Here is a 16,928-nt window from a genome sequence, read left to right as displayed (position 1 = left end):
GGTAAGTTTGGACTTGTTTTGTGCCTCTCTTGCCTGATTACCGTCCATATTTTCATTCAAACATTATGCAAGTTAAAATAAAGGAAATCGCAACGAAACAAACTCTCTTCATTTCGCAAAACGATCCACAGAGTTATTCATAACTTACATCGGGACGAATCAATGATGTAACTGTCATTAGGCTTCGATTTTTACAGTCTCTTCATTTCCTAGAAGAAGAATTACAGAAAAGCGTAATTTTAAAGTATTAACATAGGTGAACAAAAAGATGGATATCTGTAACTTGAAATCTAATATAACAAACCAATACAAAAGTGGGAGCGCCCGCCTCTGTGCCTCCCTGAATTACAAAATTAAGACAATACCAGCTTAAAGAAGAGTAACGTTGGCAAGGATATCGAGGTCTTTGAGCCCAATAGAAATCAGCTTATAGTAAAACAACAGAATTGTTCTCGACGCACAGCACCGCAATGACACCGTTCAATAAGTTGGTTGTGCTTATTCACAAGAAAGGAACAACCCCAACAAAACTAAGGTAGCGCTATGAACCACACGTTATCACCTTGAAGTCAACAAGCATAATTAAATTCCTACGTCTTTAGCTTGAAGCCAGGGTAGTGCTAAGAAGTGTGCATTTTGAAAAAGATTTTGATGAACTCAAAGTGCTAACCACTATTCAGTAATCTATCCTAAGGAATGAGGGAATACAAAACAGTGGCTCCCCGAAATTAATACCTGTGAGGAGTTCTCCTATAAGTTTACTGCATATTACATGTGGCAAGAAAAGACAAACCCTAAACTAAAAAAAAACAGAAATCCCGATCGACTTATGAGGGGTAGGAATATGCGCATAACGCCGTCTTATAAGTTGGGATGGAATGAATGGCGGCTCCTACCTGAATGCAACAAGTGCCCAATAAACAGCTATATCTAATTGACTTGATGATTAGTCCAATCATTTATGGGCAAACTATCGTAATAGATTCTTATTTTTCGCCAAAAATTACGTGAGCCTTCGGGCTCCCTGTAATACAACCGCTACTACGGTGGCATGAATCACAGCGCATTCCCTTAATACATTCAAGGTGGAGTCGGTTCCTGAGTCGTAAGCTCAGGAGCAGCAACGTTTTATTTTCACTTCAAATGAGTACAAGACAGATGAGCACAACAGGGGAGCTGTGGTGGCAGTGGTGACACTGCTTATTCCGCATTTAGGACGTTTGAGTCGGCGCCGACAACTTTGTGGAGGGATTCACTCTTGGCAACGCGCGAGCCAAACTGTAGCGCTCGTTTTGGTAATCGAGCAGCAGTCCACAGGCCAAGGGATGTAGCAACAGCACGTAGCAGCTGTTTTTCACCCTCGCCGCGGTGCAGGGTTAGATCCGCCTGGTGGGAAATGAGTGAAATTGGATATTGATTACGGAATGAAACTAATACAGCTACATAGACGAGTAAAAACAGCAGTATTTGGTAGGTGCGTCGAAGAAACGAAAATGAAATGCTCGATGTTTTAGGCAGAAAGTCCCACTCTGAGACAACTGCTGAAAACGAAACTAATGGGTGTTAAAAAAAATGACTAAAGTCCAAAATAGAAGATGATTCCTCCTGATAAAACTTAAGGTTGGTATCTGATGCAAATCAATGAGAAGTCAGATAACCGAATGAGTTCCATTGCGCAATGTAAGCAAATAAAAGTTGTGATGACAGGAAAGAGGAATTCTCGTCTTGAAACAAGTACAAAGTAATAGCAACAAGATTTGATGTACATTACTAGTCTGCGGATACTGGAACACTACAAACAACCCGTCAAGGTGGAATCAAATGGTTAAAAGGCTACCAGCAAACGATTTAAACAAGCGAACGTCAGAATACGAAAATTTTTTTACATAAAACCGCAGATTCATATTAATACACCGTTTGACGAAAAAACTCAATTATTTCCCATGACCATTCGTTGGTGACTCCTTAATGACCCAGCTGTTGGTTGACTTTATCGATTGTAGAATAATCACGAAACCCAATTAATCGATTACGGAGGAACGATCTCTTGTCCATTTAAGTAAATTAAATGATGAGGGATATCCACGCTCATATCCAGAGGAGGAAACGAACCAGAATAACGTATCCGCACTGTTTGACACTATGTTGCACGAAAAACATCATTCATAGACCTGGGCATTCTCTCCTATCTGCTCTCTCTATCTCGTTTCTGCCTGTCACCTACCATACCCACCCGACTGACCAGGCACAGAGGCAAGAGCCAACATTGTCACAGATGCAGTAATAAATGGGTCACAGCACTAAACAGGCCATTAATCACACAAGCGAGTAGAGTAACTAATTGGAACCAGATGTCGTAACATTTACAAACGCGTTGAGCTTTTAGCAATGGGATTTAACTATGTACGCGTAAAATGAAACTGTTAACGGATTTCATCTAAAAAAATCCTAGCAAGGGGTCGAAAAAACCAAGAGCAGTTGATACGCAAATAGACCGATACAATTTTCCTTTTTACATATCAAAGCATAACATTTCGAGAATACCGCAAAACGTAGCAAACAAAAATTGCAAATGGAATGTTTTCGTGACTAGGGTTATTAGCTATGCATTCTAATTTGATTGCTAAAAAGTTTATGAATTATAAAAGAAATTTGGTTGTTAATTGTAAACTCCGTAAAGGCATGAAAAAGTTTTTAATAACTTGATATTATTACAGACTTGGCATTGCTGGTAATCTTTAAAAATAGATGGTTTAATGACTTTATTTTACTGTTACGAGCCACCCACAAAATGATTACTGATTTATACGACCGCTTGGTTCCGGTGAGAGGACCAGTATCGTAAACAGAACAACTAGGTATCACTTTTTTCACCGTCAACCCAGAGACTTTATAAAATGATGACTTTGAGGAGCTTGAACCGAGGGTTAGCCTCAGTGTCAGCCTCATCAACCCATTTTTGAGAGCTTTGGGATCAGATGAACACGATCCGCCCTTATATCAGATGAATATTATTAAGTGTACAGAACTGACTTATGAAAACGAAAATCATGATAGATGAACGACCTAAAGTGGACTCATAAGATCAGACAAAAATCTACTACATGGGTTCAATCAATTTTGATGCGTCCAAATAAAAATTTTCCGAAATTACTGATGTTTATACCTTAAGAATACTGGAACTGATCAAAATTTGTACAAAGAAGAATACATTTATCGATACACCAACCAGTGATAAAGCATTATTAGTATCTTAAGCGAATAAACATCCACATTAATTGTTACAGGGTGGAGTCAGATTACAAATATTGATTATTTCTCCAGGATACCACAATAAAAAGAAAATGATTAGCTCTAAGTCAAACTACACATACACATGCCACTAAAGAGTGATTTTTGGAATAAAACAGAAGCCGAATCGGTAGGTACAAAGGTTGACAAGTCTGAAAACGGAATTACCAGCAAGTTATAATTAATGGAAAAAAAAACAATTACAAAAACCAACTTTTCTAAAAGCAGTGTAATTTTAATCAGCATATAAATAAAAACCGACAATAACTTTGAATAAATAAAGGTAAGTTAATGGTGGAAATAACTAAATCAGTTGACAGAATAGTGAAATTTACTTCAATTAAAAAGGTTAACCCTTGACATCGCGATAAAGGAAAGGCACGCTACCAAATTAACATTTCGAATTTCAGACGAGCACCATGGTGTGTTTAATGAGATTCCATCAATGGAAAAGGTAAACATTAGACAGAGTGCGCTCACGTTATTAAATTTGTTCAAATATAAGTTGCATACGGGTACCATAATTTATCACCCTTTTTGACACGTGGGAATATGAAAAAACAAGTACAATTGTTATGCAATGCGTCTATGCAATAGCAAACTTGGTATTTTTGCTTGTAGTTCCTAATAAAAATATGGGAAATAAAGCAAGTAACAATACCTAAGCACCAAATTCTTACATTTCGAAAACAATTATAGTAAAATCATTCACAAATTAAAGGGAAAAATAGAAATAACCCTCATATCAGAGATGATCACCATAATTTGCAGACTCGAATATTTCACAAAATCACGATAAAGTTACCCTTACTTTGTAAACAATTGTTACAGGGATGAAAGTCAACGTTATTTAAGTTCGAAGTTATGAAACACCACAGCACATCGTTTTTGATTGCACATGACAGTTCAAAGGCTAGACAGGTGATTGAAAGCACAACGAAAACCCGGCAGTGTAAATAGTAACGACAGCATACCAGTTTTTCTCGCCGTGTATGCTTGGGGTAAGTGAGTGGAGAAGAAGATTGTGGTATACACGGAAAACTAATGTTATTGGTGGTAGGATCAGTGGAAGCAGTAAATGATAAAAGTAGAAGAATGGCCTATCTTATAGGCGTGTTTTGGGAAAGGTAAATTACATCCAACCGGATTATACTTTTGTCAAGAGGACTGGATTCCACGGAGGTGTCTCTCTTGTGCCTTGCAGCTGCATTAACCCTGCAGGTGCAGAAGGCTGATAAGGATGTCGTCCATTTTTTTTGTAACGTCCACTAGATTACTTCAGTTGAGATAGGAACATATGATATGAAGCACACGAGAGAAGTCGTTCTTAGCATGAAAACGTAATGTTATTTTTTTTGTTAAAATAGACTTATGATATTAGTCCCGTGTTTACATTTTGGGAATGTCAGGAAATGGAACACCTAAAAAAACCTTGAGAAACCAGCACTTACATTTTTCATATCTTTACAAGAATATTAAACCTACGATGCCCAATTAGTCTTATAAAAAGTCAAACATTTATAAGGAGATGAAGTGTCATTCAAAGGTATCTTAGATTTGTATTACTGATTACGTATTCAAACGCATACATCTTTACAGCAATAATCAGGCATATATTCAGCTAGAACGATTGACGATCTTAATGCTAAGTTTGAAGGTCGAAATTCAGCTGCAAAAAACATAGACTTATCAAATTTCGAGACCGAAAAATAGCACCGACTCACGACTTTTTTGAGATATTACGGATTTATTTAATGAGGTTAAAGTTGTTTGGCTAGAAAGCAGATTTGTTTTTTGGAGGTTCTATGTGAAACAAAGCAAATGAGATTGGCATAACTCTAATAATTTGTAGATTGCTTTAAACCAACGGCAATTTTATGACAGGAGCATGCTCACTTTGTTTTCAAGAGGAAGCAGCGCAAGATAATGAACAATTCTCTCGTCAAGAAAGGGGTAGTGAGCCTCACGACCATGATCTGAAATTACCCTAAAAAGATGCGAAATTTAGGAAATTAGGCCAAAAATTGAAATTTTTAGATCATGAAGCATGATATACCCGGTTGGGGTAAACAATGAGCCTGCTAGTGAACATTTCTTCTGTTTAACTTATACCGCCATTATTTTATTGGACTACCATAAGGTTATTTCTGATCTAAAATATCATTTAAGTAATAAAATGTGCTGCGTGGAAGACAAGCATTAGGACCAAAGGAGCTAATTGTGAGTTGAAGATGGCACTTTATACTTAATGAACGAGGATTTAGGCACATTCACCGAATAACCACAATTTTAATTGTAGCGCGGACTTGCATCTAAATTGAACGTAGTCATGGCCCAAATTATACTTTAGCAGCTTTAAGATAAAAATAGACTGTTTTGGAAAATCAAAAACTTGGATATTTAGGATTAACACTTTTGGAATTCACAAAAAACGCCGAAAATTTAAACTTTGATTGGTTTTCCACCCATGTTGGAGAACACAGCGGGGATGAGGTTCCTGCGTTTCTAGTTATCTGACAAAGACGCTCATATTCCGACAACAACCTGCTTCTAAAATGCTCCATTATGGGAAGAAAGCACGAAATGAGTAAAAGCTCAAGTTGAAATAAATCACGCACAAAGTACAATTTGGACAGAAACCATTTGAGATGTTAAAAAACGACTGGCAAGATAATTGGGTAAAACCGAAATAATGTATTGTACTGTAATCAGACGCACTTTGAAATTCATTTTTTGGCTCCATTAGCGAACGAATTAGGTGGCACCATGCGAAAGTAAACAATTATTAAAAGCGCAAATTTTTCACACCCTTCGACACTACCTGGTGTAATTACGACCGAATGGACTGTTTTAATATCCTTTTAGAAACTAGAATTGTGACCCAAAAACCGCCTTAGATTTAAAAAAAAACGCCTTCGTTTATTCAAATTTCTATTAAAAGGGATAAAAGTATGGTATAAAAATAAGTAAACAAGTAATGTATTCCTTAGAAAAACATGATTTGACGAGATACTGCATGGTCCGGCCCTCCACGTAAAATAAACTGAATTGTTACTAGAAGAATGGCACTTCCTGCTTTTAAGTAGAGAAAACGATGCAACTCTTGGATTTAATAAGAAACGGGCATATATCACGCATGAAATTAAATTGATGCTAAAGGATCGCCCTTAGAAGCGAGGCTATGCCTACAACTAAATTAAAACCATGATCACTCCATGAATCATTCGATCATATTTGCCCAGGATAAAGAGTGTATCCACATAAAATGTCTTTTTCAGGAGTAACTACTTAGAGTGGAATTTTTCCCTAAGCAGAAACTCTATTCACTGATATCTCTAGTTTACTGTGCCACTGCGTCAGTTCCACAAAGAAATTCACATTTACAGTCAGTATAAACCAAAATTTATTTCAAATTTTATAAAGTACGGAGACAAAAAAATAGAAAACAATAGTGAATTGAAAGCGTATGCCTAAAATGGTGAAAAGGCACTTTCTTAATTAACGAAAACCGACGGGTCTCAAAACCCAATAACTAAGAGAACTAGATGTTTCGTAAATGGGATGAAGTCATAATGTTAGACGAGGTCTTACCAAATGAATAAAATCTTTTTTGAGAACCAATGCACAATTGAATACTGTAAAAACAGTCAAAGATATTCCAACTATAATATGCTTGATTTCGACTATATACAGAAAAAGTAACTGTTTTGAGTAAGACTGGGAACGCAGTAACCTTGAGTACTGTGGTGCCTTCACAATGAGACAGTGTACACTTCAGAATTAGGTGAATGTGAGAACCACAAACCTGTCATCTCGCCCCAAATTCCTCTCCGAAATGCGTTGCATTTCAAGTGCCAGTTCCGCTTCCACTGCTTTAGAACCCTGTTGGCTGAATGAGAAAAAGAAATCCTATGATCTCGAAGCTTATAAAAGTGGGAGTCATACATGAATACTGAAAGTGTCAAAAGAGCAGCTGGGACATACAGAAAAATACGAAAATAATTTCACTTAAAATCCTCTGCAAAAGGGACATCACAAGTATTTATTTCACTAGAATCTACCGGATGGAAATGAAACGATCATAAACGGGCAATTCTTCTCTTCTAAACTACCCACTTTCTTCTCTAAGACCATGCAAAAAATGCGAAGCTGGGAAAACAGCAGCACAAGAAACACGGGCAGAGCTTCATGGCTTAGGAACGGAGACTAGCTTACGGGAGATTTTTCGTATAAAGATCACTAAAACGCTATTTAGGCACATAGACTTCGTCGTGTATTGAGCGCCACCTTCAGCTCTTCCAGAGATCACACGTCTGCGTCAGCTACTGCAACAGTACTCAAGTCAGTTGAAATCAACCGCGGGGAAAGAGCGAAGATTATACAAAGGCCTGTCATAGGGACAGAACGACCTCCGAAAACAAATTTGTGAGCTACATTGAGGGCTTAGGCATTGTTGAACAGAAAACGCATATTCGAGCAGAAACATATAGCGAGCCTTAAAATGAATTCACATAAATTGAACAATGGGGGTTATTTCCTTACTATCTTGTCCGTTTGAGTCACCTGGGTCTTGCAACATGAGAATGTATCATAATTTCAGATTTCACCAATTGTTCATCGTTTTACAGCACGACTTTAATCAGCATGCTCCTATCAACTTTTTCAGATCCCACTCCATTAAATGACTGAGTGCAAACAGGATAGTTACTAAATGAGAATTTTTATTGATAGACTGCTACCGCAAGGCACCCTAGATTCAGTCATCTCAAGCATACGTATTATTACTACTGAATTTTAGCGTGCCAACAAACTACCTCTCCGTATTTCCAGTAAAAATAGCCGTACTTTAAGTAAGAGGTAGAGTGTCGAATAACTCACAGCACCACTGCCATTGTAACGCACTATTTGGTCTCAGACACGATATAGGACGAACATATTTTTGTTGTACGCATATCAAAGGTGACTAGTAGTGCAGCACTAAGTCTTATTCGTGAGAGAATTTCAAGGCCCAAGCAATCTTATAAACAACCAAAATATACATCATTTTTATCCTGTCGCTTAACAAAATTAATTTCACATAGTCTGGGAGATCGGATAATAATTCAACGCCGGTAAAAACATCTTGTCAAAAAACTGGATAACTGAGACGGTCTAATTGCACAATTGGGCCGATAAATTGGAGACCTAAATGACTGACAAGGGCTTTAAAAATGATCTTCGGAAGACCTTAACGATGTAATTTTTTCAGTGTTTCTTGAAAAAGACTCAGTTATCTACCCACCGCTTGAATAAATTTCAAGTTCAGAATAACAAATACAATCATTTGTAGAAAAATAAAAAGGAATAAAAAGTGCAAATTCAAGACAGCAAAAGATGAGCAGTTTAGTCGTTCATTGAAAATAGACGTGAGAAAACAAACAACCTTCAACTACGCTACAGGGTGATAAATTGCAATCCAAATACGGAAAAGTAATGGAGCGGAAAAGGCTACGCCCGATTAAAAAGGCTCTTCCATGCGTACTCATAAATCACCAAGTTCCTAATCAAAAATAATAGCTGAAAAGGAAAGGATTGTATTCAAATTGAACACCTAGTTGCAAATCAATACACTGAATAAAAATCAGAGGAAATGAAATAGCTGATGCCTTCGCCTCGGGCAGTGGTGCTCCTAGAGAAACGAGAAAACTATTATGAAGTCATTTAAAAGACACTAAATGAAGGGAAATATTGCAAAGTCATTACTCCCAGACTCCATGTATTAACAGCAATGACGAATTTCAATGGAAATAAGTACCAGTCAAGTATTTCACCAGTGAGTTCCATGCAATCGCTTGTAGGGAAAAAGGTTTGAGCATAAGTCGAATGATCAGCTAAACCAGGCAGAGGGGATTCCAAAGGAAGTTAAACGATTGAAGGGGAGTGAAGGACGGGAAACATGAAGACCTGAGCAATATTCTAAATGAGATTCCCAAATAGACTTGTAGCTGTTACATGCGAGACTCTTTGGACCATCAGCGGCATGACTTCACTAGCTCAAAAGTATAACGGCGGCAGAACACGGAACCAAACAGGATAAAAGTTAAGGAGGGAATTGTGTTTATTCAATCTGTCATGCGCATTAGTGTTTAGCCAGGTGAGTAACTAGTATGGCAGGAATGAAACAGAAATAGCAAATTGGTGAGGCGAGTACCAATCAGAGGCTCGAAGCGTGAACAATGGGGAAAATAGCGAAATAGACGAAGTAAACGCCGAGGCAATCCATCCGAAGGGTCTGCCCCGGAGGTGATGCAAAAGGGGGATTTCTTAACATGGCTTAGTCATGGCTATACTTTAGCCATCATATACCAGGGCGTCCAACCACCTGCTAGGGCCGAGGTAATGTGATCGCATCAATCACATTCGAGCTGCATGTGAGCGCCCAAACTAGACACGTGGTGTTCTGGGGGTGGGGGGCGACAAGGCAGCAAATCGTAAAATAGATGCCGTTACCAATTTATAGAACCTGATGGTATTAGCATCTACAATGGAGTAAAAAATAGGAACTACAAAATAAATTATCGTAAGGAAACGTCCCGATAGTAAATGTAGAATAAAGTGAATAAAACTTAAAGCGCCCCAGTCTATCAATTACTCTGCACACACAACCACGTTTTGGCATGACGGTAGTACAAGACAAGACACTGTTTGTGGGGGCCGATTAATATAGTTGATCGGTTATAAAACTTCACACAGAAGTTTCGCCGTTAAACTTGTTTTGAAAAACGTACAACGAAAGATGGTAAATAATTGTTTAGGAAGATCACTATAGACATGGGAGCAAAAACCCAAAAAGATGCGGCTTAGCCTCTAGGATGTTACCCTTCCGTCGTGTCACAACAATTTGCGGTTAGACTGGCGGAATAAAAAGTTGGTGGGCCAGGGACTGAGTACCAGTTAGTTTTTTTGCATGAGGGACAATTTCGGTGAAACTAATGAAGCTATGTTTGATCAAGGAAGGGACCAGATAGGTTTAGATTTGAACAGGCCTCTTAACAGTTGATCAAACTATCAACAAAAAAACAAAGCACTTCCTATAATAAAGTACTTTACAATAACCAACTGGCCCGCAAATAAGAGAAAACCGAAGAAGTTGGCCCCATTCTTTGTTTCAAGCGCATGCCTTCGCAGTGTAAATGGTGAAAGCTCGTTAAAATTGCAACGGGTATCTGAGCCAAATAAAATTTTACGCACACCAACTCGTTTAAGTGGAACAGTATAAAGGTACCCAAAATGACCAGTTAACAGGTTACATAAATAGAGTAGAACGATTGCTTCCGCTTGACAACCTTACCAGCAATAGCATGACAACCTACGGCAGTCGTATAATGACAGGTATGTTCGCGACAAATAAGGCCATTATTATTTGTGATATTCCAGTGGTCCCACTATGGATTTTTGAAATGGGCGGTGTTCACAAAAAATAGGCAGTAATGGCGACAGCAATGGTGAATGGGAAGTAAGGGAAGCGGATGGACTACTGAGGGTAAAGACAACTGTCTTTACTAAGGCGAGTTGAACACATCTTAAGCATGGACTCACCATTGCATTTATCAAGAGAATTTCACTTAAAGCGGGCGGCTCCACTGTGCTTTGCACACCACTGTCATCAAAATTGTGCGAAATGGCAACAAAGCACAAGGCCTGACTTATGTTGCACATTACTGAAATTAAGTTCAAGGTAGTACTGCCTTTTTAATATTACAAATTCCTGTGATAATCAGAACTCGATACCCCTTTTTCGAAATTTTGCATATATCAATAAAAATGTATTGGATTTACCCGGCTATATTGTGTTGGCATTGCAGTAAAAGGGGGTTGATAATGGTGGCACAGTTTAAAGATTAACATTTGCATCCAGGTAAAGAAGCAGCTTTCAACTGTTGCAAATCAAAAGTTAGGAACGAGGTGGGAAACCGATTAATATGAAGTCAGATGTAACCAATAAAACAAAGGAACTCCAGACTGGAAAGACGCTCATGGACGATAATGTCAGCCCTAACGTGCAGCTTAGCCCCATTATGCACAAACAACCCCAATGAAATTGAGTAAAACTTGTAATGCGTTGCTTGCTTGCTTAACTGTCGGTTTTGGTAAAGGACCACTTTGCGTCTTAGCCATTGTACCTCGCCGTATGGGCCGGCCTTCAGGCCATACCAGTAGCCCTACCTCTTTTCCCAGAGTATTATGCCTTCTTTCGCCTTTAAGGAAGTCTCAGGGGGTCACAGTAGTAGCAGCGGAAAGCAAACCCAATCTTAAAAGACATCTATTCTGATTTCTACTGTTAGGTGATAAACCTTAGCGGGGCGGAAGAAGTACATATGCTACGGATGGGAGAATCGGTGACGACCCCAAAGAGAAGTGCTGAAATTGACCTCTGCTTTCTATAGCTACTCCAGTCTCGTGTTCTGCAGGAAAGCTATTAACAACCGAAGTGACATTAGCCATGAACCATCTGGAAAAGTTTTGTTACAAAGTTTCCCTGCCGTACCCGCATAAATATGTTGAAAAAGTGAACTCTCGATAGTGCCCAGGTAGATGTAAATGGGCAGCTCCAAAGTGAGAGCAACGTGGCAAGGAGGAACAAACGTGGAACGCTTTTCCTACAGACCTGTGTTAAATGCCGCCCTCCTTTACAAAAATTGAAGGAACTCAAACGTTATACGCTGTCACTTTTCTTGAATGAGATTGAGCGGACTAAATTACATTCCAGAAAGACCACTTCGTCGGAAATTCTTAGTTTATTCTGTACACTGGAAATATTTCAAGGAGTTATATTTTGCTTCAAAAATGAAATAACATTTTGTCAATTGAAAGATTTTACTGAACTAGGTCAATGGGTAAAATAAAAAAAGATTAACAACCAAGTATGTGTCCATCAGGCTAATTCGCGTTTGGTGAAAATCAAGTGTAACTAGCCAGAATAAGTAGCCATAATGAATGCGTACCATCAATGCTTTGCAAGTAGGCTTTAGTTCTCTATCAGAGAACCTGACATGCTTACCAATGGAAAATAGAATAGAAAATGACGCCAAAACTAAATAAATTCGAAAGGGAAATAAATACGGTGATTCTAATGAAGCTATTCATGTAATAAAAGCAATTGAAAATCACGCGATTATACTTGTCGTGGATGGGGTCGAAAACCTTCGACCGCGTAAAAGACAGCCAATTATGGCCTTGATTAGTGGAGCCTTGAATTTTTCAATGCCACATTGTTTCGGGGGAAGGGTAAGGTGAGATATTGCAGGTTCGTGATTTTATTGGGCACTGAGATTAGCGAATCATCAACCTAAGGATCTGCATTTTACATATTGTGAAAGGAGACTTGCACGAATGTATTTCTGTGGCGTGTGTAACCCGCCAGCTGCTCATCCGCACCCATGCCCGTCAGAAGTACCTAAAATGAAAGAACATTGAGCATAATTTAAGGTATAGTCTGATCTTTATTTTTTAAATTGATCTATGGCAAAAAAAACCACAAAATTTAATAAAAAAGGTACAGACATCATATAAGAGCAATTATATGATCGTATATCGAGGCGAAATAGCTGTCTAAAGGGGATTATCCAGGGTGGCAAGATTTAGAAGAATAACGTTTATGATATTGAGGACTAGCAAAAGTATTGCATTAGAACTTTTATGCTTCTAAACAGACAACTAAATCGGAAAAAAATAACATAATTGAAATAGAAGGATCAGATATTAAAACGTTTTGTTTGAGGTTGCACTTAAGTACGATGATAGTGATTTATACACCTCTTTTGTAAAAAAATGATCCGGTGGGCTTTTCATTCGGACGGCCGAAATACTCCTGTTAAGCAAGTAATTGAATATCGACCGTAATTACTTAACTGTTAGCACAATGTAAGAGAAAAATAATTGTTCTCATTTTTTCTCCTAAATTACATTATGATCAAGCAATACTGATAGTCGAAATGAAGAACACTGGTATATAATCAATATCTAGTGACATTTGTGTGCAAACACGATGTCTGTTTTGCACCGTGGCTGCCAGTTCATCACCATCCCTACTGAAATTAGCTCAGATTTCTCACGCATATTACCCCCAATCTAGATTAAAATAATCTAGTTGAATAGAACTTCCAAAATTATTGATTGTTCACGAATACATTCCCCCGAAAGTATTAGCGCTGCTACATCAAATCGCCGAAGAAACTTATCCGCAGTTTACTGACAACATTATAAGTTGAGGAATCAAAAGATAATTACAAAGCTAGATGTTGGCTTGAAATGGGGGCACAGTATTAAAATAAGCAGAGCTGCTATATGCTGTCAAATTGCAAAATTGTTCTTTAAAGTAGTCGAATATACTCCATTTGACCATACTAGAATATAATGAAGACGATCCAATCACGCCAAAATAGCGATGAAACGCCATTTTAAATACAATATAAGTGGAACCTTGAATAAGGAACAAGAAAGGTGACTTCAACTAAAGTAGACAAGGGCAAGTAGCGATTACAATGAAGATTGCAATTAAAGTAGGCAGGGAAGACTAAGTAGTTTAAAAAAATTCGTAGTAGCATTGGTGGGATAGCAATGATGGTGGCAATATTATTGCTCTGGTGTTGCCGCCTCGTAACCGTTCCTTGTTACCGTCGGCAGAGTAAACAGGACTGTGGCCCAGACTAGGCTGTTTGTCTGCTCATAAGGATGAGTGTAAAATAATGTTGTGCAGATCACGACATTTTAAGTCAAAGTCATGGTGAGGCTTATAAGCAATTTCTGTATTGAACTTAATAAACCAGACGTGTTATTCCAACTGCAAATTCATCGGGAGCAGAGTTCAGTCAGTGTGGCGCTTTCCAGTCGGCATTTATGAACATTAATAACCGTAAAATTATCTTAACTTAGAAGCACATTGCTTTTAACTATTATGAATGTTCTACAGTCCTGGAAAATTAAGCACCACCGTTTATGCACAAGACCTAAATAGACAAAGCGAGTTACTATAGAGCATATTACCCATTACGTCAAAATACATACATATCACGGCAACCTGTATGGCAGAAATGAGCAAAATAATCCACTGGGCATTCGGCTTAAATGAAGTAAAAAAACACCAACAGTGTCCTATTTTAAAAAAGCAATTGTTCAACTCGCACAAGGGGCGTGTGAAAAGGAAATGAATACAATAATCTACACAAAAAGACATTTCAAGTGATTAGAAATTCAAGTCAAATAAAATCCATCAATTTGCTTCCGTTCAGACAGTTGGCAGTTAATCGCTAAATTGTACCTTGACATCGAAGCAAACTAACGAGTGACAAATTTGGGCACTTTTTAAAGTGCGTAAACACAGGAAGTACCGATTTATGAGTCTATTTACTGCTGTTCTAAGGTCCATGGCCTTGCAAGTGTGAAATTGATATCAACACAACACAGAAATTTAGAAATTTGCTAATAATTTGTAATTTTCAATTTTAGCTGAGCATCTGTCCTTGCAATAGTTTTTGCGAATGCATACCCCAAAGCATTTGAATAGGTAGTAAAATGAAACTGTACCCAGTGCATTCATTTACGGGGTTTTAGTATCAAGCCTTTCAATAAGCAAAAGTAGTCGAACCGTGCTCTCAAGCAATAGTTACATGAATATAAGGGTACCAGAAGCACTACGATCTGACTAGAGTAACAGATTATTCTTAAATGCAAATTCCAACCCATTTGAAAAATGAATATAAAACTAAAATAAGAATATTTAAAGAGAAATCGGATTGCCCTTTTCGTATGCTCAACATTCTACTAAGTACTGGTGTTGAGATGAGATAGTTGAAATTCCACTTAGACCGTAAACTAAAAATGGCTTATAGTTAATGTAAGCTCACGCTTTGTTTAGTAATTATTTTTTTTAATTGCAATCATCGCATAAGTATTGTGCAATCACCAATGAAGAAACACTTATATCATCGAAATAAAGCAGTGCATACGCCTCAACTTGAGGGCGCAGTAAGATTGTCAAAAAGGTAAATGAAAAACCCTGTTATGGTAGGCAATTCAAACATCAATAATGAGCCAACTGTCAACCAAATGCCTTCAAAGTTCATGTTGAATCACAACGATAAGTGTTGCACATCTGACAAGCTTTAAGCTGTAAGAGAGTATCTGATGCTGACAACCCGTTTTAGCATCTGAAACTTTGCGAAAGCAAAGCTTCAGTGGCCTTTTCCGTACGTTCAAAACTTGATGACTGGATACGACCTACCGATGTGTCATATCACTACTTTGAATAATTGCAAAAAAAATCAAGCTCCAGTATATTTGTGAAATGCAAAACTGAAAAATGGTTCACCAACATTCGTAATGCCGATACGTTCTTCCCAAAACTACTAGGAAAAATTGGTTCAGTTTGTAGCCCACAGAATGAATAACCCCGATTAGACAAGCATCACCAACGTAATCACGGCAAGCTTAGTAATAGCAGCGGGGGAAGAATGCACTGGAAGGTCTGGCCGCATTTAATCCTTTTTAAACGATTATGGTCATGAAAAATGGCCCATATCGCAAAATAGATTCTCCTCAAAGTTAGTCTGCCGTATAGCTGGGACATCAGAATAAGCTTAAATCGCACTTTTGTGCGGATTTTCCAAAATTATTTACTGACATCGAATGACTAAATTACCAGAATCCGGTCAGACAGTAATTAAATTTGTTAGTAAAAGTGAAGCGAACTGGATAAGACACTAACCCACGCAGGAGATCTGTAGGTGGAACACTGGGAGTCAGAGAGGCAATTTTGATTACAAATAAGACGCCCACATCCACGAGCTGCAAACCAAAGGGCAAGCGAAAGGCTATCGTTTAGCGTGGTCTCAGGTGAAGGTTTTAGCAAGTTCCGTACTCGCTCTCTCCTATAAAGAAGTGAAAGTGCACATAATGAATATACAATAATTTCTTCAGCGGGAGAAAACGGTCATTTAATCACTAGTTCGGAAATGTTTAAAGGTAATTGGCACTTCTTAACGATAGGATGGTAGTGTTGGTCAAAAAGTGAACGACGTAGAGGACTAGTGGCTATGTAAGTTGTGCAGACATGATAAAAACGAATCATGTACACGAGATATGAATTCACTTGAGACTGGAGCCGCCCAACGATAAGAAGAATTTAGTTTAAATGAAAAGCGTAGAATTCAAGTTGATATTAACAATAAGCGCTAAAACGTTTCTATGTGTACATACATTCAAATCTACTTTACTATATATTATCCCGTCATAGAGTTGGTTTTCACTGTCAATACACCAGATATTCAGCCAATTCTAAAGGTATAAATCGACATAATTTAAAAGCAGCGAAGCTGATGGATGAAAAATGAGGATCAGCTATGGATTAATGAAACGTGAAGAGAATTATTGGTTTGTAGAAATTCACTTTTTGTACTAGAGATTGACTCATAGAAACATGAATAGTGATACAATGAATGCAAATGATAAGGAAGATAATGAAAAGTAAGCGATGAAACGGAGTGATACTAGCTATATAAGTATTTAATATTGCACAAGAATACTACACACAAAAGTAGAAGTTAGATTTTGAACACATGCTTTACAATAAAAAAACAAGTACAATTTACACCACGTAA

At 37.9% G+C, this 16,928-nt stretch overlaps 1 protein-coding gene across 1 annotated transcript in view; it reads right to left on the bottom strand. All coding sequences in view use genetic code 11, as the record gives it.

Moving 5' to 3' along the window:
* Positions 1–1,200: 1,200 nt before the first annotated feature.
* Positions 1,201–16,928, bottom strand: part of EGR_04426 (Asparagine synthetase domain-containing protein) — a gene marked incomplete at both ends in the record, with an annotated part of 24,392 nt that continues 8,664 nt past the window's right edge. Inside the window, 5 exons of the mRNA XM_024493675.1 lie at positions 1,201–1,386; positions 5,188–5,278; positions 7,097–7,180; positions 12,639–12,727; positions 16,037–16,199. Coding sequence (XP_024351996.1) covers positions 1,201–1,386; positions 5,188–5,278; positions 7,097–7,180; positions 12,639–12,727; positions 16,037–16,199 — 613 coding nt within the window. The remainder of the gene's footprint in view (positions 1,387–5,187; positions 5,279–7,096; positions 7,181–12,638; positions 12,728–16,036; positions 16,200–16,928) is intronic.

This window comes from Echinococcus granulosus (genome assembly GCF_000524195.1).
Source record: "Echinococcus granulosus chromosome Unknown EG_S00027, whole genome shotgun sequence".
Taxonomy (NCBI): domain Eukaryota; kingdom Metazoa; phylum Platyhelminthes; class Cestoda; order Cyclophyllidea; family Taeniidae; genus Echinococcus; species Echinococcus granulosus.
This window is presented reverse-complemented; position numbering and strand designations above follow the sequence as displayed.